At 37.5% G+C, this 25,642-nt stretch overlaps 1 protein-coding gene across 5 annotated transcripts in view; it reads right to left on the reverse strand.

The window, feature by feature from the left end:
* The window catches only part of SBF2 (SET binding factor 2), a 482,724-nt gene that overhangs the window by 42,972 nt on the left and 414,110 nt on the right, over positions 1 to 25,642 (reverse strand). For 3 of the 5 annotated variants that reach the window (XM_045484467.1, XM_045484470.1, XM_045484466.1), the window contains exons 23-29: positions 19,918 to 20,045; positions 18,060 to 18,235; positions 15,966 to 16,111; positions 12,985 to 13,183; positions 5,221 to 5,417; positions 2,738 to 2,878; positions 1,759 to 1,854 (exon numbers count right to left, since the gene is read on the reverse strand). In XM_045484467.1, coding sequence (XP_045340423.1) covers positions 1,759 to 1,854; positions 2,738 to 2,878; positions 5,221 to 5,417; positions 12,985 to 13,183; positions 15,966 to 16,111; positions 18,060 to 18,235; positions 19,918 to 20,045 — 1,083 coding nt within the window. The remainder of the gene's footprint in view (positions 1 to 1,758; positions 1,855 to 2,737; positions 2,879 to 5,220; positions 5,418 to 12,984; positions 13,184 to 15,965; positions 16,112 to 18,059; positions 18,236 to 19,917; positions 20,046 to 25,642) is intronic. The other 2 variants (XM_045484468.1, XM_045484471.1) reach the window with 1 other exon arrangement.

Raw genomic sequence — 25,642 nt, forward strand, 5'->3', positions numbered from 1 at the left:
AACATTCTGATGAGGTGGGAAAAAAGTATCTAAAGAACCAATATGACTGCTAGGAGATGTGCATAGTAATCTGGTTTTTCAAAAGGGAAAAAAGTGAATTTTGTAAAATAAAGCTTTCCTGTATGTTGATTCTGAACTAAATTCTAGAATGGATGCTAGTGGATAATTTGTGATTACTTAGGAAAAAGCACTAATTCTTATAATGAGTCATGGTAAACTAACCATATAATCTTTTGTGATATAATTAATACTTGGAAAGACTGGAAAATACCAAATTAAAGAGATTGGCAGAGATTTAGAAATATGGGTCAGGTGAGGTTGAACTGGTATATATTAACAGATCAATCTCTTTCTTCAGGGAAGCTTCTATATTAGTTTGATGAAGACTTTTGCCCTTAGCTCTGGCTGTTTAATATTTTTAAACAACAAATTACATGACAGCAGAGATCAAACTGATGCATGAGAAGAGGCTTGGGAAAATGTCTAATACAGAGGCAGACAGAATTAGGATCCAAAGTCTAAAACAATAGTCCATGTAAAACAAGATGGAATTTTGTAGGTATAGTACATAGTACATTTAGGTTCAAAAACCAACCCTCAAGGCTAGTACTGTATATTGTTAAGAACAATAGCACATGGGAAGAGATTTCAAGTGATATTAATCTCAGTGTGGGTCAACCTAATGATGGGGCCATCCTCATATCTGATGTAATCTTAGGCTGCATGAGTTCAAATCCGTGGAGAGTTCACTGAGTGACAAAGATGGTGAGTGGAATGCAACTGTTCCAATTAGGGATATTTGGAGTTAATGGAAGCTCTCAGAGAGAAAAGATCAGATCAGTTTTTAAATCTGGAGGGCTGGCATGTGGGAGATTAAGATTTAGAATTTTCTGACTGTAGAGGGCAGATTATGCAAAGTTACATAGGGGCAGATTTTTCGATCAATATGAGAAAGAATTTTCTAACAAATATAGAGTTGCTTACAAATGCAAGGGACTACTTTTAGGAAGAAATGAGTTTCCCATTACTGATGATGTTCAAACAGAACTTGGATCATTCACTTGGTAAATTTTCAAGGGGATTCAGCATCGCATAGACATGAGAGAAAAAACCCAAGATTATATAAATCCATTGTAAAATAGGAAGTTTTACAATCAAGATACTTGCTCTGTAATTACCTCTGAAAAGTAAAAGAATCTCACATAATCTCCAAATACCAAAGTGGACCTCCTTTGGGGCTAGAAGAGCAAATACAGGCCTTTCTCTATTTCCTTATGCCAAAAACTAAAAAGCCCAGAGGGGAAAAAAAGAGTAACCTGGATATCATTCTCTTCTGTTCCCTAAACTAGCATTTCAGAGAACAGGAGTAAAAATTACAGGCATTGGGGAAGCACAACTCTTGGAGTCTGGGATTACTTCTCTCTAGCTGCTTATGCTTCGGTGATCAGCCTTTCTACCCTGCAAACCTGAAGCATTGTGGAGTATTCATGGGGCTGACCACTTAGACACGCTCCCCTCACCTCCCACTGCTTCCAAAATCATCAATAGCTAAGATTTCAGCAATTATTATACATTTTGTCCCATGCAGCTAAACTCATCTGCCACAACACCAGTAACAAATTAGACCATTTATTTTGAAAAGGGTAATTAAGAACAATTTGAACCATAATTAGTTGATTTAGAGTATCACTATCTAGAGTAAAGTTTTCTGATTTTAAGGTTGTATCAGTGCTCAGTTATAAAATCAATCTTACTAACCTCCTCGAGCAAAGCTATTGGATGGGTTTACATCCAAATGTCCTGGCACTACCTGCTTAAGCACAGTGGACATTCTTGAAGTCCTCCTTTCAGTCCCTGAAAGTCAGCCAAAAAGAAGAACAAAAACCATGTCGTTCAGGTTAACATTACTCAAATGACAAAAAGTTATCTTCATGTGTAGCATGTCTAATTGCTGCCAAACATTGTACTTTTTAAGTACCCAAAGCTTTAATAGAGATAACAAGGCACTGTTACTATTTCCTCAGAGATACACACATTTGCAAGATTATAGAGAGTTAGGTTTGGCAAGTGCAATCAGAGAATTTAATGATAAATGAAGCAAGGCATGCATGGTGTTACTTTACAAGAAAAGCCACTTTCTGCTTATGTTGAGCTAATTCAAATAGCTGATTAAGCCAAGGAGACCAACTTTTCAAGTCACATGCTCCTGTGTCTAACACATTAGGGTTACCTCTACATGAACCCTTTGGGGTTCCATCACATGATAACTGAAACAGAATATTAGTACAAGTCTTAATGGCTTCATCCAAATCTAATGAAAACAAACTGTACTACAAATCATAAAAGGTTGCAGAAATTTCAGGAATTTCAAACTTATACATGATGATTTACTACATAAGCATTTAATAATCAGGTGTTCAACTTATACATTCCACTTTGTAATAATACTTTAAAGTCTATGTAAAATAGATTCTAAGAAAAAAGAGATGACTTTATTTATGTTCCCCACTCCTATTATTCTTTTAAAAAGAAAATAATTGAATCTCCACATTTGGTTACTGTTATTAGACATTAACAGTGGTATGTTGATTTTTAGGTAAAAGGAGCTAAAGTTATAGTCCCATAGGGTAAAACTTCAAGGGGTCATACTGAAGGAACAGTATAAATAACTGAAGAGACTAACCCAAGGAATGAAGCTTTCATAGTTGTCAAGAAGAAAAGTATTATCAAATCTTACCTGGAGACAGAGCAAGTGCTGGTCTGACAGTAAGGGTGTTATTGCCACTGAGTTTCTGTTGGACAGAAACTGCATTCAGTAAGGCTTGCAAGTATTTTTCTTGTTCTATGCTACTGGAAGATTCTAAAGAGGAGGTAGGAGCTATAAAAGAAAAAGATAGTGAATAAAACAAACTGTCTCTATGTTAAGACATCTACCTACCTACCTACCTATCTTATTCTTTCTGTGTATCTTCAAATTACCACACCCAAATATAGAAACCAGTCCCATTTACAGCTGTAAACTATTAAATGACTATCCTCCTATGATACTGGTTTCACCACACCTACTTCTTGCTTGCATCATCATCAGAGATGGCTCTGCCATCCTCCCAGAAAGAGCCTAGGTCTGGAAAACCAGCACAGGGCTGTCCTTCCAAGAATTGGTGTAGTTATCCTGTCCATACCACTGTTTGAGAGCAGAGGATGGAATGGGTTCCCTAGGCATCCCAGAACGGCACCCATACCAGTAGTTTTCTTCTAATTCTGCCACAAAGGCCTAACAGGGCACATGAACTTGTAGGAGTCTGTTGCAGGAAGAGTGGAGGAAGATGGGGAGAAGGTAGCAACAACCACTGCCAGATTCCCTAGTCCTTCTAAGAGAAGGGCAGAGAGGGAATGCCTCTGTGTATGCACGGAGGGAAACAAATGTGAGAACAATTCTGGGTTGGAGGGAGTCTGAGCTGGTTTGTGTGGAACAAAGAATCACTAAAATTGGCCTAGGCACTTTAAAGAGGCATCATGGGGGACTCATTAGAAAGACAACAGATATAAACAACTTTTTTTACATCCTGAACAAAAAATTAGCATAATTATATTTTATAAACTTTAAGGTGCCATTATTATATTTTATGAACTCTAAGATGTCATAAATTATAAGATGCACCATTATTTTATGTACTAAGAATTAAAAACTCTTCCATTTAAAGGGTGCCTGGGTGGCTCTGTTGGTGAAGTGTCTGACTTCAGCTCAGGTCATGATCTCACAGTTCATGAGTTTGAGCCCTGCATTGGGCTCTGTGCTGACAACTAGAGAGCCTGGAGTCTGCTTTAGATTCTGTGTCTCCTTCTCTCTCTCTCTCTCTCCCCCTCCCCTGCTTGTGCTCTCTGTCTCTCAAAAATAAATAAATAAACTTAAAAACAAAAACAACTCTTCGATTTAAACTATGACAACTCTCTGATCACATCAATTTTAAGATGTATCCCAATTTCAAAGACATTAAAATGTGAGCATATGTGTGAGCTCAAAAATATGAAATACAGCAAATTTATATTAGATTAAAAAATCAGAAACCAGTGAATAAAATAGTTTCAACTTTTTCCAATGAAAAAATTAACATAGTCATCAATGATCAGTGATATATCCATCAATGCTCCCAAAATGATTCCCTCACTTTATGTAACTTACATATGCTGTGTTCTGTTATATCCACTATGTGGCTTGGGAGGATTTCTCAGTGTTGAAATAGTTAAAAACAAATTGCCTCTAATTATACTAGTGTTGAGACTCCAAGACAGGCAGGATAATGATGATGATGATGATGATGATGATGATGATGATGATGATGATGATGTTGTGTGTGCGCTGCCCTCAGCTGAATGATCAAAGATACGCTAGCCAACTTTTAACTTTCAGGAGGGAAATGGACGAGAATAAAGAAGAGACATCAAAAGCACATGGTTCTACCCGCTGAACCACAGAACTTGACTTACCTCATTTCCAAAGAGTTAAGAACACAGCCATCCCTAAATTGGATCTGATATGTTGGTGGTCTATTGTTTAATTTTACTGAACATTTACTATAAGCTAGAAATTATGGGAAAGGCCTGCAAAATATAGCTTCTGACTGACTTCAAGACCTCAGGCATAGTACTTAAAAATATCCTCAGAAAAAGAGACAGTAGTACTATCTGCTTTCTTAAGTTGGCCTTCTTCTAGCTTCCTAAAATATTCTTTTCTTGAGAGTTTCTTTTAAGGCAGCATTTTGGTCATTGGTTTGTGGACTTGTTTGTGTGTGTGCATGTTACTTGTAGGAATGAGATAAAATATCTCATATTACATGGGTCAGAGAATCCCTACTTGCCTCTGAAGCTGTTAAATATATTTGGATGCTCCCCAGAAGGAAAGAGAAAGATTAGTATACTCTAGTTTCCATCTGTGGATAGTTTGGTTTGCTGAAATAAAAATAGCCTAGAACAAAAGGCTATTATGATAATTTCTATTAAAATACAAATATAGACAGACATATTTAGCAAGATGCCAAATTCAAGGTGGAAACCCACATTGTCAAATAGTACATGTTTCATATTGCACCGTGGAGAAGTCTGTGTGTGAGAGAAGGCCTGATATAAGGGCACAATTGACACTCCCAGATATCACTTCCTTTATTTTTAGGAATTCTCTAAAGTGAAAGGATCACAACTGTGCTGTATAGAGATGCTTACCTGCCTGAGGGGAGTTCTGAGATTTGAAAAGACCAACCACTCCCTTCCCATGGAATCCTCCAGATCGGAGAAGCAGGGTACTGCTTTTTGAATTCTTCCAACATACAACAGGCAGGCGATTGTGTCGATAGCAGCGGGCGACTCTTGGTAAACTACTGTCTTGTACAGCTTGAGGTACAACCAAAAGGCCAGGATAGCTTCAGGGACATGGAAAGGAGAAAAAGAATGAATGGGGTGAGAGAGTGGGAATGGGAGAGAGAAAGGGAAAGAAATGGGGAGAGAGGGAGAGAGAGAATATAAGAACATGAGTATCATAGTATCACAGTAATTTTCTAAGACTCAGAAACATACTGGTTGAGGGGTAAGACATTTATTTTCTTTTATTTATTTTTTAAAAATTATTTATTTATTTATTTAATGTTTATTCATTTTTGAAAGACAGAGAGAGACACAGCACAAGCGGGGTGGGGCAGAGAGAGAGGGGGACACAGAATCTGAAGCAGGCTCCAGGCTCTGAGCTGTCAGCACAGAGCCCGATGTGGGGCTCTGCGAGATCATGACCTGCGCTGAAGTCGACGCTTAACCAACTGAGCCACCCAGGTGCCCCTACTGTTTTTAAAGTTTATTTATTTTGAGAGAGACAGGGAGAGTGCAAGTGGGGGAGGGGCAGAGACAGAGGGAGAATCTCAAGCAGACTCCACACTGTCAGTACAGAGTCCATGTGGGGCTCAAACTCACGAGACCATGACATCGTGACCTGAGCCAAAATCGAGAGTTGGATGCTTAAATGACTGAGCCACTCAGGTGCCCCAAGACATGTATTTTAAACATGGAACTTAGTTTTAACTCAGTTCTTCAGGGTTTGAGAAAAAAAGCCCTAGATAGTGAAAATAGCTAATTTATCCACTAATCCATAGTCTTTTTTGAAATAAGCCCCCTTCAATGATACTGCAGGTGGAATAACCTAAGCCTAGAAAATAAAAATTCTGGGGTGCCTGGTTGGCTCAGTCGGGTAAGTATTGACTTTGGCTCAGGTCGTGATGTCACGGTTCATGAGTTGGAGCCCTGTGTCCGGCTCTCTGCTCTCAGCGCAAAGCCTGCTTCGGATCCTTTGTCTCCTTTTCTCTTTACCCCTACCCCGTTCATGTGTTCTCTCTCTCAAAAATAAAATAAATTAAAAAAAAAATAATAAAAATCTTGTGTTGGGCGCCTGGGTGGCTCAGTCGGTTAAGCGTCTGACTCTTGATTTCTGCTCAGGTCATTATCTCATGGTTTGTGAGATCAAGGCCTGAGTCAGGCTCTGCGCTGACAGCATAGAGCCTGCTTTGGATTTTCTGTCTCCCTCTCTGCTCCTTCTCTGCTCTCTCTCTCCCTCTCACAATACATAAACTTAAAGAAAATTAAAAAAAAAAATGCTATATAGAATTACTAAAAAGGCCTCTGTTAAACTAATGATTTCCTTTGTCTTACACACTACTTTTTGTCAACTTGAAATATAGATTGTAAGATTAGTGGATTAATAGCAACTTTATGAGGATGACAAGTCAAATTGTCAAGTCATTAGTCTGCTGCAGCAACAGCTGAGAATAGAGCACACTAACATTAGTCTGCCTGAGATGGTGAAAGAACTAAAAATCAAAACCAAATGATTTTTGGTTATGAGAACAGTATGTTCAAAGGTCAAAATAAGTTTAAATATTTTATTGACACTACATGTTGATAATTTTTAAGAAAAGATTAGCTCATAAAGTTACAGGATATGACACTGGGAAAATACAAAACAAAGTACTTTGTTTTTTAGAATAGGAAGCACAAGAAGATAGGCAGGTTTCAGAGTCATTTCCTTTAGTTTATTTAGAAATATTACACTAAAGAGATTTCATATTAATAACCTCCCAAAAGGAGGTTATTACTGTGATATTTTCTAAGACTCAGAAACATACTTGTTGAGGGGTAAGACATTTATTTTCTTTTATTTTTTTTAAATTAAAAATTATTTATTTTTAAAGTTTATTTTGAGAGAGACAGGGAGAGGCAAGTGGGGGAGGGGCAGAGACAGGGGGAGAATCTCAAGCAGACTCCACACCGTCAGTACAGAGTCCATGTGGGGCTCAAACTCACGAGACCATGACATCATGACCTGAGCCAAAATCAAGAGTTGGATGCTTAACTGACTGAGCCACTCAGGTGCCCCAAGACATGTATTTTAAACATGGAGCTTGAAACACAAATGAATTAACACAAAAAAATCCATATCATTACTACCTGGGTCAATAAATTGACCATTACCAGAATCCAAGAAGATCCCCTGTATCTCTTTCCAATCACTATTTCTCTCTCCTCCTCAAAATTTACCACTGTCCTTGACTGCTAAAAAACTGGATGAGTTTTCTCTGTTTCTGAATTTTAGATAAAAGGAACAAATAAAATTTATTCTTTTGTATCTGGGTTCTTTTAGTCAACATTATGTTTGTGAGATCCATCCACGCTACTGCATATAGCTGTAGTTTATTTTCATTGTGTATAGTATCCCACTATGTGATTACACTATCTCTTCTTCTATTGTTGATCTTGAGTAGTTTATTGTTTTTGACTATGTGAGAAAAATGTTGCCATGAACATTCCTGTAGATCTTTTGGGAGCACATATACATTTCTATTGGAAATTCTGGGCAAATAACAGGTTACACATATGGTCCATAGATGTTTAGCAGGTACTGTGAGACAGCTTTCCAAAGTTGTTTAACCAATTTACAGTCCCACAAGCAATAAATGAGAGTTCCACTTGCTTGACATTTTTACTAGTACTTTGTATTGTTAATCTTTTAAGTTTTAGCCATTTTTGCAGGTATAAAGTAGTCTCATTGGGACTTTAATTTATATTTGTCTAAAGACTAATAGGTTGAACATCTTTTCAGATATTTATTGGCCACCAGGATGTCTTCTTTTGTGAAGTTCCTGTTTAAGTCCCCTGCCATTTTTTATTGCCTTTTTACTCTTTTAATGTTTCCTGATGTTCTTCTGATATCTACAGAAGGTCTTAATTTATCAGTCTTTTATTTTATGGATAGTGCTTTTCCTGTCTTAAGCAATCTTTTCCTACTTCAAGGTTATGAAGATATTCTTCTATCTTCTAGAAGCTTTATTATTTTCACCTTTTACATGTAGACCCATAGACAAGTGGGAATTGATTTTTGTGTATGATATAAGGCAGGAGACAAGATTAATTTTTTTTTCATATGGATATCCAGCATATTGAAAAAACATCTTTTATTGACTGCTGTTAAGAGCTATCTTTACCTTAAATCAAGTGTCCATATATGTTGAGCTGTTTTATATTCCCTATTTTTCCCCAATGGTCTGTTTGACTATCCTTGTGTCAATCCCATACTATTTTAATTACTGTAGCTTTATAAAAAGTCTAGATATCCTACAGTATTATTCTATAAGACTATCTTGACTATTCCTGACCTTCTGAAGTTTTATATAACTTTATATATTAAAGTTTATATGCTCTTTATATATTAAAAGAATCATCTTTTTAATTTCCATAAACATTTTGCTGGAATTTTGATTGGGACTGCACTGAATCTATAGACCAATTTCTGGAAAAATTATAGTTTTAAAGGGTTTTTTAAATGTTTTTATTTATTTTTTGAAACAGGGAGAAAGCATGAGTTGGGGACAGGCAGAAAGAGAGGGAAACAGGAACCAAAGTAGGCTCCATGCTGCCAGCAGAGAGCCCAATGTGGGCCTCAAACTCATGAACTGTGAGATCATGACCTGAGCCCAAGTTGGATGCTTTGCTGACTGAGCCACCCCAGGTGCCCTGAAAAATTACAGTTTTAAAGTACTGAGTATTCATACCCAAGGACATGAAATATCTATTTATTTATATCCTTAATGGTCCTCAATATTGTTCTGACTGTTCCACATAGAGGTCTTGTATATCTTTCATTAGAGTTATTCCTAAGTAATGCTTTTTAGAGCTACTCTAAGTAGTGTCAGTACCAAAATAACATCATTTAAAATTTCATTTTTTTATTATTTACCTTTGCTATGTATATACTAATTCTTGTATAATAATTTTGTACCAGGGACCTAACTAAATTCATGTATTAATTTTAAAGGTTTATTTGTAGATTCCTTCAGATTTTCTAAGTATACAAGCAAGTCATCTGTGAGTAATGATAGTTTTCCTTCTTTTCAATCTTTATGCCTTTTATTGTTTCTTTTTCTAGTCTTTTGGCACCTTTTAGGACCTCTAGTATGACACTGAGTAGAAGTCGTGATAGTGTGCATCCTTACCTTGTCCTGATCTCAGAGTAAAAGTTTTCAATTACAATTACTTTCAAAGAGTAATTTCTGCTGTAGGATTTTTTAGACACTAGATAAGGAGCTTCCCTTATATTTCTAAGTTGATAAGAATTCTTCTTTTAAAAATCATAAATGCACATTATATTTTATAAAGTGCTTTTCTGTATATAGTGAATTTATATTTTTCTTTTCTCTTTTTTTTCTTGGAATAAAAAAATTTATCAATTTGGAGATGTTTTTGCCCCATTTTCACAGTTTACTTGTTCTGCAAGTTCTGCACTTGAGTTTGAGATCCCCCCAGAGGCAAATATTCAAGCTTTGTGCACGAATTTCCATAGGAGGAGGGAGGGGTGGGCTTGAGGATCACACGCCCCTACAGTTTCCCTTGCCTCTCTGGCCTAGAGGAGTCTTCTGTCTGGCTGTCCCACCATGTACTGTCTCCAGGACCTTCCATCACTGCATGCTTTGGACCAGGCTCACAGTAGCCATTTCTGCTTTGATTCCCCTCCTGGAATGCAACATATTTTTTCTTTTTAATTCTTTTAAGATGGTGAATTATACTGATTTTCAATTTTCAAGCCAGTTTTGTATTCTTACAATAAACTCCACTTGGTCATAATGAATTGTCGTGTGATTTTGTAAAAGGCAGTTTTGCACGGTGTATTTGTTCTGTACTCTTACTTTCGACTTTTCTGAATTCTTGTATATTAGATATCTCCCTTTAAAGCAGCATAAAGCTTTAACAAAATTCTGGTAATATTTTTCTTTTAATTGGAACATTTAGTCAATTGATAAGTAATGTAATTACTGATATATTTGAATTTAAATTTACCATCTTACCATTTGCTTTCTATTTGTTCCATCTGTTCTGTGTTCCCTTTTTTCTCCTTTCTGCCTTCTTTTGGATTATTTTTTTTATTCCACTCCTTTCTTCCTAATATATTATTTGAGGGATATATATTATTTTATATCACTATAAACATTTTATTACAAGGGCTCTAATAAGTGGTCTGTTATTTTATTTTGTTTCTGACAGATCAAAATGAGAAATGAGGTCTGTTTTCTCACTGGCAGGCAGGATTTTGATAGCATGCTTCCCAAACAGCAGGACATTACACCTTGACACCACGACTTACACTATCTACAAAAAGAATTTAATTAGAAGGATAGAGTATCCAGGAAAATTATTGCATACTCAACAGAATCACAATCTTTCAGTACTTAATGAAAAATTTTTATTTGGCCCAAATCTCAAACTGTATTTACCACTTGTTTCTCAAGCTTCATAATGGTATTTTTTATTATATATGTTTTTGTTTTTCTGAAAATACTTTTAATTGCCTTATTTTTGAAAAATACTTTTGTTGTGTGTACAACCTAGGTTGATGATTATTTTCTTTAGCTTACTGAAGATTTGATTCCATTGCCTTCTTACTTTGTTGATACTGAAATGTCATTCATCATTGCTATTCCTGTTTTGGTGAACTTTCTCTTTTCTCTGACTGCTTGGTGTCCTCTTCTTAGATGTTCTGCGGGTTCAGTTCAATACCTCTAGATGAGGACTTATTTGCTTTGGATTCATTTTGGCTTCCTGGACCTGAGGACTGGTTTCTCTCAGCAATTCTGAAAAATTCCCTGCAGTTAGTTCTTTAATATTGGCATTTCCTCTATTATCTCCAACAGAAGCATCAATCATATTAAACCTCTCACTCAATCCTGCATGTCTTTGGTCTTTTTTCTTTTTCTTAATTTTAATTCCAGTATAGTTGAAATAATGTTCAATTAGTTTCAGGTTACAATATAGTGATTCAACAATTGTATACACCACACAGTGCTCATCAAGGTAAATGTACTCTTGATCTCTTTCACCTATTTCACCTGTCCCCCCACCCACCTTCTCTCTGGTAACCATCTGCCCTTTATAGTTAAGAGTCTGTTAGTTTGTCTCTCTCTCTCTTTTATTTTCCCTATGTTCATTTGTTTTGTTTATTAAATTCTACATATAAGTGAAATACATATTCTACACACAAGTGAAATCATATGGTATTTGTCTTTCTCTGACTGACTTATTTTACTTAGCATTATACTCTCTATATCCATACATGTTATACTGTCTAGATCTATGCTGCAAATGGCAAGATTTCATTCCTTTTTGTGGCTGAGTAATATTCCATTGTGTGCATATGTGTGTGTGTGTGTGTGTGTGTGTGTGTGTGTGTGTGTGTGTGTATGTGTGTACTTCTTGATCCATTCATCAGTTGGGCTGCTTTCATAATTTGGTTATTGTAAATAGTGCTGTTATAAACATAGGGATGCATATATCCTTTTGAATTAGTGTTTTCATATTCTTTGGTTAAGTATCCAATAGTGCGATTACTAGATCATATGGTAGTTCTATTTTTAACTTTTTGAGAAACCTCTATACTGTCTTCCAGAGTGGCTGCACCATTTTGCATTGTGGTTTTGATTTGCATTTCTCTGATGATGAGGGATGCTGAGTACCTTTTCATCTGTTGGCCAAGTATTTATAAATTTAAACTGTCATTTAAAATGAGATATCTATAGTTCTTTAAGAACAGTGGGGTTGAAACTAATAGTAACATTAAGACAACTTTCTAAAATATGTACAAAGTGCTTTCACAGCATTATTCTGTTTAATCAAAGCAAGAATTTATGAATGCAAAGGAAACAGCTTACCCAGAGATGAAAATGATTAAACTTGTACATGGCAGAATGTAGTTTTAAAAAATATAAAGCATGAAATAGGGCCTTACTGATATAGGAAACAGTGAGAGATGACAAGAATAGAAACAAGAAAACATATTCATTTACATTCTTTAAGTACTTTCCCTTGGAAATATTCTAATTAGACAGCATAAGAAAACCCTGCCTACACTTGGGTCAACAAATTACAGCCCGTGGGCCAAAACACGCCTGCCCATTCATTTACTTACCATCTATGGCTGCTTTTTGGCAGAGTTGAGTAGCTGCAATGAGACCATATGGCCTGCAAAACTGAAAATATATAGTATCTGGCCCTTTAAAGAAAAAGTTTGTGGACCCCTAGCCTACAGCAGACCTTCATCTCTCCTATCTGCCTGCACAAATCCTATTTTTATTTCAACTTATCTTCAGGCATAGAGGCTAGAAAAGATGCAAATGGGAAGAGAAAGACAAGAAAAAATCATATAGGAGACAAAAACTTTTACCTTTCACTCTTTGATCTAATCTAGGCACTGTTCAGTAATATAATTATACTTCTGAGAATGCCAAGGAGATGCTTACTCATGCTGCATAAAAAGTACCTCTTAAACACACATTTCCCTGGAGATCTTGCTCCTAGTTTTCTGGCATTTTTCTCCCTCTGGGCTATGGAGACAAATAGCCCATTCAAGACTCAAATGGAAGAAAGGAAAGGTGTCTTTTTAGAGGCCACTAACAGACTTACCTCCGGCAGAGTGAATACATCCTGTTGGAGGCAGTGATTCGAAAATACTCTGGTTTTGAGCGAGAAGAGCTGCCACTTATGGTTCCCAAACCTAAACGTTGATAGTCTCTGAAACAAGCTTTTTCCACTAACTGTTCCATTGTAGACTTCTCTGAGGCCTTCAGAGTGGTATTTGTGGGGAGTTCACTATCATCTGAAACTGTGAATGCAGAAACAGATTTTGAAAAAATGATATAGCTCAAAGTAGAGGATTAAAAGCTTCCCTCTGAAGAGGATTCTTAAACCAAGAGAGTTTTATATTAGGGCTACAGGCACTATGTATGTCACAGTTTAAATCATATTAATTCTTTGAAGAATCATTATGTCCAAACATAAATTAAAACGGTAATGGATAGTCAAGAAATAAAATATCAGAAGCTCAAAACGTGAGGGAAATTAACTTAAAATGCCAGGGAAGGGGCACCTAGCTGGCCCAGTTGGAAGGGCATGCAACTCTTGGTGTTGGGGTTGTGAGCTTGAGCCCTGCGTTGGGTGCAGAGCCTTCTTTCTTTCTTTTTGTTTTTAATTAAAAAACTTTTAATTAAAACAATTTTAATTATGACAATAATTTATTGTCAAATCGGCTAACATACAGTGTGTACAGCGTGTTCTTGGTTTCAGGGATAGATTCCCATGGTTCTTTTTTTTTAAAATGCTTTATTTAGTTTAGAGAGAGATGGTGAGCATGAGCAATGGAGGGGCAGAGAGAGAATGAGACAAAGGATGTGAAGCAGGCTCTGCACTGACAGCAGAGAGCCCAATGTGGGGCTTGAATTCACAAACTGCAAGATTATGACCTGAGCCAAAGTCGGATGCTCAACTGACTGAACCATGCAAGTGCCCCAGGTGTAGAATTGACTTAAATAAATAAATAAATAAACTTTAAAAAAATGCCAGGGAAATTAACTCAAAGTTTCTAAAAACAATATAATTTTGAATTCATTAGCCGTATTTTTCTGTTTCAATCTAGCTTGTTTACTAATGCCAAAGTATAGTGATTTCTATTTAGGACTCTATAAAATAAACACTCAAACTCTGTCAGAAGCTAACTCATCAGTAAAATTTATCTTTAATATAATCTCTACACAAACTTCATCATCCACATTTCAGTTAACTTTTCAGAACATAAACTTTTATTAGAAATTTCTAGATTAAGCAGAAATTCACTGGTGGGAAAAGACCTTTCTTAGAGGGGTATCAAGACACTATACTTTTTTGTGGAAAATATTTTGTCAGAGGATGTGGTACACATGGGAAACTCCCTCACAATGTTGCAATCACAGGTTACAGAATCTCTTAAGATTTTAGATGTGGAAGGATTTACCCAATAATCAAGCATTTTAGGGAGGATTTAAAAAAAACCCAACATTCCTAATTGGTACCATTATGTTCTAACTGAAAAAAAAAGTCCATGTTAAGAACTGTCCTAATTTACTTTTTTATTTATTTCTACAGTGAGAGAAGCCAAATTAAAGTTTCAGAATTTTTGGATATGTATTCAAAGATATGTAACCTCAAGGGAAATAATAAGGCTCTCTTCCATTTAAAAAGAAAAAAAAACCCTAACAGCTTATCCCTACAAATACAAGACTTTGTATTTTAGTTCGTAAACTTCACAATGCAAACATATCATCAGGTATCAGCTTTGTGTTGGCCTCTTATTTTCAGAGAAGCACAGAACATTATGTAATTTGGTGTTTTGGTGGCATTATTATCATAGAATAATAGTTTTTCTTTTGTGTAATCATTAAAACTTCAAATTAGAAGAGTCAGTAGTGATGGATAATTTTTTATGGCTTTCCATGTGACTGTAAAGAGGCCAGAATTCCAAAAAATGGTTGTTTCAGTAATACATAGTGGGTCTGTTCATTGCTCTCAGAGTATGTAGCTACCCATACTGAAATGGAGACCTTTAGCTAGTGATCTCTTAAAACATGAGGTTTCTTTCTTCAAAAGGTTCTTTGCTATTATTAGTAGTAGAAGTAGTAGTGGTATAGTTACTGGTGATTGATTCTAAGATCTTGAAAAGAAAAAGGGTGCAAAGGCATCCTGCCTCCTACTAGATCAGATTATCCCTAGTGTTAATTCCATAAGCATACTCTGTAGTAGGTTAAGAAATAGAAAACAGACATTTTGTGACTGTTTTTCTGCCTCTATTTTCCCAACCGAGAAGAATCTTAGCTTCTCAGATTCTGTTCTTTTGAATATGTAGTAGGCATTTTTTTTCTTACCATCTAAGGATCCCTTCATCTTTGGTCCCTCATTTTGATTAAGAGTATCCACAATGTTCTCATTCCAAACACAAATCTTTAATTTTGAATACCCAATGTCCTTGTTTCCTTATTCTTATTGCATAATGACAAGGTACTGGGGATTACTTTATACCTAAATTCTCTATGCACTGGGGTTTCTTTCTCCCTTTGATGAGACCCACGTAACAATGGCCAACCACCTCTGTGGATTTATTTTTTATTATTATTTTTTTTTTAAAATTTTTTTTTTCAACGTCTATTTATTTTTGGGACAGAGAGAGAGCATGAACGGGGGAGGGGCAGAGAGAGAGGGAGACACAGAATCGGAAACAGGCTCCAGGCTCTGAGCCATCAGCCCAGAGCCCGACGCGGGGCTCGAACTCACGGACCGAGAGATCGTGATCTGGCTGAAGTCGGACGCTTAACCGACTGCGCCACCCAGGCGCCCCGACCTCTGTGGATTTAGTAACAGAGAAACATAATTTAACAGAATCTTAGCTGAACAATGGAATATTGGGAAAATAAAATATTTTTTTCCAATTCTGAGAAGCTAGTAAGTGCCTCCAATCTTCTTATGAGATCTAGGTTCTTGTGAGTCAAGGTTTAAGGGAAACGACATAAGTCTCTTATTCTTACTCATATAAGAAGAAAGAATAAAACTGAGTCATGAAGGAAAAAGGACTCACATACCTGATACGTCATCTTCTTCATTCCATCCAGGACGATTCACTCTCTCTTCCACAATTGTCCCTGTCCTCCTCTTCAATAAATACTGCCGCCCAATTGTCATTTTTCCTGCCCTTTTGGCACCTTTCACAATTGTCTTTGAGAAGATACTGTAAGTCATAAAACCAAAGACAACATCAATTTAATAGGAAGACACCATTTACACTTTTTGATACCTACACAGCTCAACTTATTTCTTCTCCATTCCCACAGCTACTAGTATTGTCCAGACCTTCAGCAAGTCTGTTCTTCTTAAATCATTTTTTATATGGCAGCAGACTAATTTCCTATAAAACACTGTTGTCATCAGGAGGGCTGTAGGCAACAAGTGCAAGAACCTAGAGTGGGACATAAGCTACTTTCCCAAATCTAAACTCAGTTTGGCTTTTTGGTCAAACATGCCCCTCAGTGCACTCTGGTTATCCATGCCACTGCTCCCACAAGCTCCTACAAATTGCCGGTAGCAGTCCTCCTGCATGGAAGCCAGTCTGCCCCCTTCTCTACTGATTCAAACTCTTTCTACTAACTCATAGGCTTTTCTTTGAGATCATATGATAATTATAGTTAGCACCATGTTTAAGTGTGTATGCATAGTGTCCTGCCTTCTGACCCTGTAAATGCTTACATACTCAAGACAATTCTAAGATGTTTTCAATTTTAAAATTGCTATGTCTCTGTTGCAGGTGAATAGCATAAGCTTGATACAGTAAGGTTGATTTTGTATGTGGGTATACGTGTGTGTGTGTGTGTGTGTGTGTGTGTGTGCGCATATATTTCCTTTCCTAGTCCATAGGTTCTAAACATAAAATGCCACACAAATTTTGTTTCTTCCATAGAAGGCTGGGATAATAGATATCACAGGCTCCTCTGTGATTCCACAGTGCTAAGACAAGTTGCTGGCCTCACCACTGTAAATACCTAGGAAGCTGTTCGTGTTTCAATGTATCATTTCTGGATCTGCATGGTCTCCTTCACTTAGCAGGTAACAGTGGCACAGGTGGTCAGCTATGCCATTTAGTAATGACACACTCTCTGGGTCCTCAACTCTTCTATATAATCTCTAGCTTATCTTACTTTCAGGCAAAGGGAAGGGCTTTTCTCCAAAGTCTTCATGCTCCTCCCTAATATGTAATTTGTACTGGCAGATGCCCAAATTCTAGGTGATTAATGGTGAATGAACTCAACTTTTGGCTCCTATATTTTATCACTAATTGAAGACAATTTTTATGCAATTGTTATTCTGTAATAACTGAAATGTAAAAGTTTCAACATAAATTACTAAAAATTTCATCAGAAAATAAGGGTTCCTTTAAAGAAATATGACAAGTGAATGCAATGCCTGATTCTGTACTAGGCAGAAAAAAAATGTAGCTATAAAGGATCATCAGCAAAATTTGAATAAGGACTCTGGGTTAGATGAAAGTTTTATACCAACTAAGTTTCCTGGTTATATACTGTGGTCTGTTCTTAGAAAATATATATTGATATATTTAAGGCTAAAAAGGTATTATACGTATAACTCAAGTGGTTTAGAAAACAATGTATATGAGAGAGAATGATAAAATGGAACAAAACAAACAATTGGTGAATCTTGGTAAATGGTATACAGGAATTCTTTGTATTATGTTGTAACTTTTCTGTAAATTTGAAATTGTATCAAAAGAAAAAGTTATAAAAAAAGAAAAAATAAAGGCTCCCATCTCTAGGTCAAAGAAAAACTGTCTAGTAGGCCTGGGCATCAAAGAAAACTGAAGGGATTGTTCAAAGGCAGTTAGAAAGTGATTAATATGGGGAAAAGGGAAAACAGAATTTCACTCTCTAAAAATATATCATAAGCAATGGACATATTGGTCAAAACTTCTTGTAGCTTTTAGTTGCTGAAACTTGTTACATACATCAGTGCTGCTGTTCTATAACTTTCTGAGCTTGGTCCAATGGGCTTGACAGAATGGCAAACAAAACGAGCAATTATGCATACACTGACCCCCAGGATAGGTCACTTCCCCTGACAGTCAGCTATGAAAACGCTGAAATGAAGAAACTTGACTGTCTTCTTACCGGAAGGAGGTGTTCTTTTCCTTCTGTTTGGGTAAAATTATTTGTGGGGTAGTTTGTCCAGCAGCAAAAGCAAAGGTGGTGAAAATGGACTGAGGATAACGGAACTTCATCAGCTGTTTCTTAAAGATCTCTACTACTTCTGGACTCACTTCTTCATCAAACGCTACTTTAATCAACTAGAGACAAAAGAGATAAAATACATTAGAGGCATTAAGGATTTCCAGGTAACTTCTCCTCAAGTTACTGAAGTAAAAGAAAATAATACTAAATGGCAGAAGTCCAGAGGTTGAGGGGACCTTGGATATCATGGAATATAATGTTTTATTTTTTAAAAATAGCTCAGAAAGGTTTACTTGTCATAGATGGTTTGTTGGTAAGGAAAATCATGTATCTTAAAGTTGGGTTTCTTTAAGACCATCTTTTCTATGATGGGATAGGGAAATTAACTTATAGTGGATGAAACAGGTAACATGTCCTTCTTTTTTTCCTCAACTGTTGGTTCTAGACAGGGAATTTGGCCACAGGAAGTCTCTTCTTACCCCAAGATACCATAAGTCTAGTAAGAAAAAAGTCTGTTTGATTAGAATCCTAACCAGTATAGTCAAGCAATATTCTAGTTTAAAGTCCTTTGGCAGTTGGAACAGTGAAGAAATCCTTCGGAGGCTTCTCTCCCCAGGTGATGGGAGAAGGTCTGGAGTTTAGAGGTCAGCAGCCTCACATTTCACACAATAAGCACATGGAGGTTCTAGGGGTGGCTTCCTGGCTAGAAGGAATGAGGCAAGAATTGGAGCACTTAAAAATCTGAGAAGTCAGAGACAAGGCATAAAAATAGGAAGAGCAAAATATCACAGACTCAGAATTGTAAAAAGGAAAAACTAAGAAAAGATCACTCTTCCAGCGTCAGAGTTTAAAAATTTATTCTTATTTTTATTTTGAGAGAGAGAGAGAGAGAGAGTGAGCAAATGAGCAGTGGAAGGGCAGAGAGAGAAGGAAAGAGAGAATCCCAAGCAGTGCAGATCCTGACGTGGGGCTGGATCTCATGAACTGTGAGATCATAATTTGAGCCAAAATCAAGAGTTGGACAGTTAGCCGATTGAGCCACCCAGGTGCCCCCAGTGTCTGTTTTGCATCAATAATTCCATAAGTTCTGATATGTTCAAAAACCCCTAGAAAATTCTCTGCTTAATTAGAGGTTATTTAGTACCAATAGTACTTTAGCCCTGAGTGTAATTCTTAGAGTTTTATCTCTTCCACAGAAGGGCCATAGGGCACTTCCTTCTGAAAGAGATGCCAAGAGAATTGCTTTCTATCTAAAGCTTTTATCAAACACAAAGGTATGAGTTGGCAGAGAACAACAGTCAATTGTGTGTGTCAGAATTTCTGAGATCTAAATATTGACAGATAATCTTTTGGTACTCAGTTGGCCAAAGGATTCAGGAAGTGAGGGATTAAGTACAAGATGATTCATGGGTTTACTCAGTTGAAGATTACCCTCTCAGACCCTCTAATCCTCCTTATCTTCTAACTTTGGACTCCATGATCACAGAAAGTGGCCACATCATTTGTAGAAAACTTTTATCTTTATTTTATTTTATATTTTTAACATTTATTTATTTTTGGGAGAGAGAGGGAGATAGCACGAGCGAGTGTGAGTTGGGGAGGGGCAGACAGACAGGGAGACACAGAATCGAAGTAGGCTCCAGGCTCTGAGCTATCAGTACAAATATAGGGCTGAATATAGGGCTCAAACTCACGAGCCATGAGACCATGACCTGAGCTGAAGCCAGATGTTTAACTGACTGAGTCACCCAGGTGCCAGAGAACTTTTGAACAGAAGAATGGTTCCCTTTCTTAATACCTGAAAGGATGCTGATGTAATTTGCAGTCCCTCTTGCATGTTCTGCTGGAGCTGGTTCTGCATCGTAATCTTCTTCTCCTTGGTGATGGAGGCAATGGGAAAACTCCGCACAACTGTCTGCTCCCCAACTACAGGAAAGCAAGACACAGGCTCAGCAATAGCACTTTACACCTTATTTACAGAGTCTCTGCTCCTCATTTTATCAGCCTCTGCTAAAGAAATGTATTTGGAAAGGACAATACCTAGGAATGCAGTGAGACAAAATGCAATGATTCTAGAATCACATTCATTAATTTTATTGCATGGCAATTCACTCTTGAAACATGATTCTTTCCTGGAGTGAAGTAACTGTCACAGTCTGTCTGTCTTCATACTTTCTATTTCCCCAACCTGCCGTGTACTACACAAGATCACCCGGCTTAAGGCAATTTTCAAGATTCTTAATCTTAAAGACATCCATGATATTTAATGTAAGTATAAAGCAAAAAAGAAAAGGTTTTTAAGATGTGTTTCCATATGTGGTAAAAAGTGTTTTACCATGTATTTGTACCTTCAGAAGATACAGGACTAAGCTTAGGCTGAAGACTTTTAGGAATTTAAATATTAAAGCAAGGAAGGGGAAATATAAATAATTATTTATCAACTACCCAAGGTTGCAAAGATGCGAGTCTAGAAAATAAGTAGGACACACGAAGTCTCTCTTGGAGAGTCCAAAGTTCCCCATGGGAGAGGAGAGATTCACATGCAGAATACAACAACATGTAATTAGCTCCTAGATTTGAGGATACAAGGCTTTAAGTATTTCAGAAAGGGAGAAGATTTCTGAATGCTAGATGACTAGAAAATGATTCCTGGAAGAAGTGAGAGGGAAGGTGAGCTTTGAAGAGAGTATAGGTTTGGACTGGCAGAGGGAAAGAGGAGGGGATGTCAGGCGGTGGTACAAGTAACAGAACAGGAGCAGCGATGGGCAAAGCACCTTGTCTAGTAAGCCAGAGGAGGTGAGAAGTGAACTGGGTTTATCTGAGTTCATACATACATCCACTTATCATCATCAGAATTTTTTTTATTTACTTATTTATTTTTTAATTTACATCCAAGTTTGTTAGCATATAATTCAATAATGATTTCAGGAGTAGATTCCAGTGATTCATCCCCTATGTATAACATCCATTGTTTATCCAAATAAGTGTCTTCCTTAATGTCCCTTACCCATTTAGCCCACCCCCTACCTACAGTCCCTCCAGCAACCCTTAGTTTGTTCTCTGTATTTAAGAGTCTCTTATGTTTTGTCCCCTTCCTTTTTATATTATTTTTGCTTCCCTTCCCTTATGTCCATCTGTTTTGTATCTTAAATTCCATACATGAGTGAAGTCATATGATATTTGTCTCTCTCTGACTAATTTCACTTAGCATACTACCCTCTAGTTCCATCCACATAGTTGCAAATGGCAAGACTTCATTCTTTTTGGTGTTGCCAAGTAATACTCAATTGTGTGTGTGTGTGTGTGTGTGTGTGTGTACACCACATCTTCTTTATCCATTCATCTGTCAACGGACATTTGGGCTCTTTCCATGCTTTGGCTATTGTCAATAGCACTACTACAAACATTGGGGTGCATGTGCCCCTTCGAAACAGCATACCTGTATCTCTTGTATAAATACCTAGTAGCGCAATTGCTGGGTCATAAGGTAGTTCTATTTTTAATCTTTTGAAACCTCCATACTGTTTTCCATACTGGTTGCACCAGTTTGCATTCCCACCAGCTGTGCAAGAGATCCTCTTTCTCTACATCCTTGCCAACATCTGTTGCTGCCTGAGTTGTTAATTTTAGCCATTCTGACTGGTGTGAGGTGGTATCTCATTGTGGTTTTAATTTGTATTTCCCTGATTCATCATCAGAATTTCTCATTCCCTGGATCTGTCAACTCTTAACCTGGAAAATTCTGATTATTCTTTAATGTTAAGCTCATATCCAGAGGCTAAACAAAATTAGGATGTATACAGAATTTAAGTTCTAGGGAGGAGTTAAGATGGCAGAGAGGTAGGAGGACTGGAATTTCCCTTGTCCCTCAAACACAGCTGTATTGAGGTTGGAACACTTGGAACACCCAGGAATACATGCTGCAGAGTGACAGAAAAATCTCCGCAGGTGGAAAGAGACAGCTTGGCGGGACAGAGGTGCGTGTATGCAAATTGGGAGAGATAAAATGGGTGGCGTAGGCACGGAGAGGGGGATGTCCTTCTGTGGAGGGACAAAAGGAAGAGAAAGAGAGGCTGTGGAAGTGTGGGATTGTATTTGGATAAGAGAAAAACCTCTCTGGGCCACAGACTGGGGAACAAAAAATATGGAGAGAGCCAGTTTCTACTTTGCAAACAGGCTTACAAGTCAAAGATCAGAGTTTTCAGGGGTGTGCAACTTTCTCCAGACCTGAGCTGCTCCTGTGTGCGTGTGCCTGGTGGGAGGGAGCCAGCCCCAGAGCACAGTAGGGATCTCAGGGGTGCACTGGGAGATAAGAGTCCCTTCCCTTGAGTACTGTGGGAAGTGGGTTTATTGCTCCCTCCAAGGATAAAAGACCCTGTGGGCACCAGCCAGAGGTCCTTTGTTGGCTGGGTGGACTGGCACTACTCCAGAACCAGGTTCACCTGGGGTGGGATCCTGTGAGACATCAGGTTTTGAATCACAGCTGAGTGCCTAGGAGGCGTGAGAGACCGTGAAGCAGGGCAAGCTGACTGCCCACACTATTCTGTGAGGGCTGCCTGAATAGCATGGCTTGAGACACCCTGTCTAGGGAGGAGAGACTGGAGTATTGCCATTTTTTTGCCCATCACTGACATGGTGGGGTTTCAGGGAACAGAATAGCAGCCCCCAGTGGAGGCGGGATCCGCTTACACCAAACCTGGCTCCTCAGTGCTAGGTAACTGCTTATCTACTGAAGTGGAACTGTCACTGAGTGAACCAGATGGCCTCTCCTCCAGACCAGCCACCAGTCCCAGGTGCCAACAGACAACAGTCCTGTGGTCTTGCATATTACTGTTCTCCCACCCCCTCCACTTTTCTTTCGTTTTCATTTTTCCTTTCTTTTTCTTTTTATTCTTCTCTCTCTCTCTCTCTTTTTCCTTTTCTCTTTCTTATGGAATCAGGCTCATAGTTTCTGATTTGATTTTTGGTCAATTCCTATTATATATAAATATATCCTTTTTCTTTATTTCTCTGTTCTGGTTGTTTGTTTAATCAGGCATTTTTACTCTATTCTTTTTACACCTTTTCTGTATCTCCTTCTTCTTTATTTTCCTCTCTCTCTGGATTAAGCCTTATAGTTTCTTTGATTCTCTGCCTGATATTTTTTTTTCTTTTTTTGCCCCTTTCACTTCCTTCTTTGTGTGGGATAAGGGCTCCCCCCACCCCTTTTCTCCAGAGTTACTTCAACAAACAAATAAAAGCAAATCTGGTGGAAGGTCCAAACAATCCACCACTATGAGCAGTGGGATAGAGCAGCCAAAGCGCAACAGAGGGCATGCAACACACTCCAAAAACACTTCCTAAAGTGCCAGGCCCTGCATAGTGTATGATCCCTATCTAATACAGTAGTACTCACAGGTACAGGACATATAACAAGCTTTTAAAAACACATAAAAGACAGAAACTCAGCCAAAATGACAAAATGGAAGAATTCTCCTCAAAAGAAATTCCAGGAAGAAATGACAGCCAGAGAATTGCTCAAAACAGATATAAACAATATATCTGAACAGTAATTTAGAATAATAGTCATAAGACTAGTGGCTGGGCTTGAAAAAAGCATGGAAGACAGCAGAGAATCTATTGCTACAGAGATCAAGGACCTAAGAAATAGTCACGATGCTGTAAATGAGATGCAAAATAAACGAGATGCAGTGACAGCAAGGATGGAAGAAACAGAGGAGAGAATAGGTGAAATAGAAGATAAAATTATGGAAAATGATGAAGCTGAGAAAAAGAGGGAAAGGAAATTACTAGATCTTGAGGGGAGAATTAGAGACCTAAGTGATTCAACGAAACAAAATAATATCTGTACCATAGGAGTTCCAGAAGAAGAAGAGAGATAGAGGCAGAAGGTTTATTTGAACAAATTATAGCTGAGAACTTCCCTAATCTTGGGAAGGAAACAGACATCCAAGTCCCTTCGAAATCAACAAAAACAGGTAAACACCACAACATATAGTGAAACTGGCAAAATACAAAGATAAAGAGAGAATTCTGAAAGCAGCTAGGGACAAACGGGCCTTAACCATAAGGGTAGATACATAAGGGTAGTAGCAGACCTGTCCATTGAAACTTGGCAGGCCAGAAAGGAGTGGCAGGAAATATTCAGTGTGCTGAATAGGAAAAATATTCAGCCAAGAATCCTTTATCCAGCAACGCTGTCATTCAGAATAGAAGGAGAGATAAAGGCTTTCCCAGACAAAAACTAAAGTTCATGACCACTAAACCAGTCCTGCAGGAGATCCTAAGGGGGACTGTGTGAGTAGAAAGCAGTAAAGACTACAAAGGACCAGAGACATCACCACAAGCATGAAATCTACAGATAACACAATGACACTAAATCTGTATCTTTCAATAATCACTCTGAATGTAAATGGACTAAATGCCCCAATCAAAAGACAAAGGGTATCAGAATGTATAAAAAAACAAAATCCATCTATATGCTGCCTAGAAGAGACTCATTTTAGACACCTTCAGACTGAAAGTGAAGGATGGAGAACCATCTATCATGCTACTGGATGTCAAAAGAGAGCCGAAGTAGCCATACTTATATCAGACAAACTAAGACTTTAAAACAAAGACTGTAATCAGAGATGAAGAAGGGTATTATATCATAACTGGGGGCCTATCCATCAAGAAGAGCTAAAAATTATAAATGTTTATTCCCCCAACATGAAAGCACCCAAATATATAAATCAATTAATCACAAACATAAATAAATGTACAGATAAAAATACTGTGATTGTAGGGGACTTTAATACTCCACTCACAACAATGGACATATCATCTAGACAAAAAGCAATAAGGAAACAATGGCTCTGAATGACATATTGGACCAGGTGAACTTAACAGAGATATTCAGAACTTTTCATCTAAACGCAGCAGAATACACATTCTTCTCAAGTGCACATGGAACATTCTCCAAAATAGATCACATATTGGGTCACAAAACAGCCCTCAACAAATATAAAAGGATTGAGAACAAACCATGCATGTTTTCAAACCACAATGCTATGAAATTTTAAACCAACCACAAGAAAAAATTTACAAAGCCCCCAAATACATGGAGGTTAAAGAATATCCTACTAAATAATGAATAGGTTATTAACCAGGAAAGTAAAGAATATATTAAAAAATATACGGAAGCAAATGAAAATGAAAACACAACAGTCCAAATCCTTTGGGATACAGCAAAGGCAGTCCTAACAGGAAAATACATTGCCATCCAGGCCTATCTCAAGAAGAAAGAAAGGCTAATATCATTCTCAATGGGGAAAAACTGAGAGATCTCTACCTGAGATCAGGAACATGACAGGGATGTTCATTCTCACCACTGTTGTTTAACATAGTGTTGGAAGCCCTAGCCTCAGCAATCAGACAACAAAATGAAATAAAATACATCCAAACTGGCAAAGAAGAAGTCAACCTCTCACTCTTTGCAGATGACATGATGCTCTACATGGAAAACCTGAAAGACTCCACCA

Source organism: Leopardus geoffroyi, chromosome D1, assembly GCF_018350155.1.
Source record: "Leopardus geoffroyi isolate Oge1 chromosome D1, O.geoffroyi_Oge1_pat1.0, whole genome shotgun sequence".
NCBI classification, from domain to species: domain Eukaryota; kingdom Metazoa; phylum Chordata; class Mammalia; order Carnivora; family Felidae; genus Leopardus; species Leopardus geoffroyi.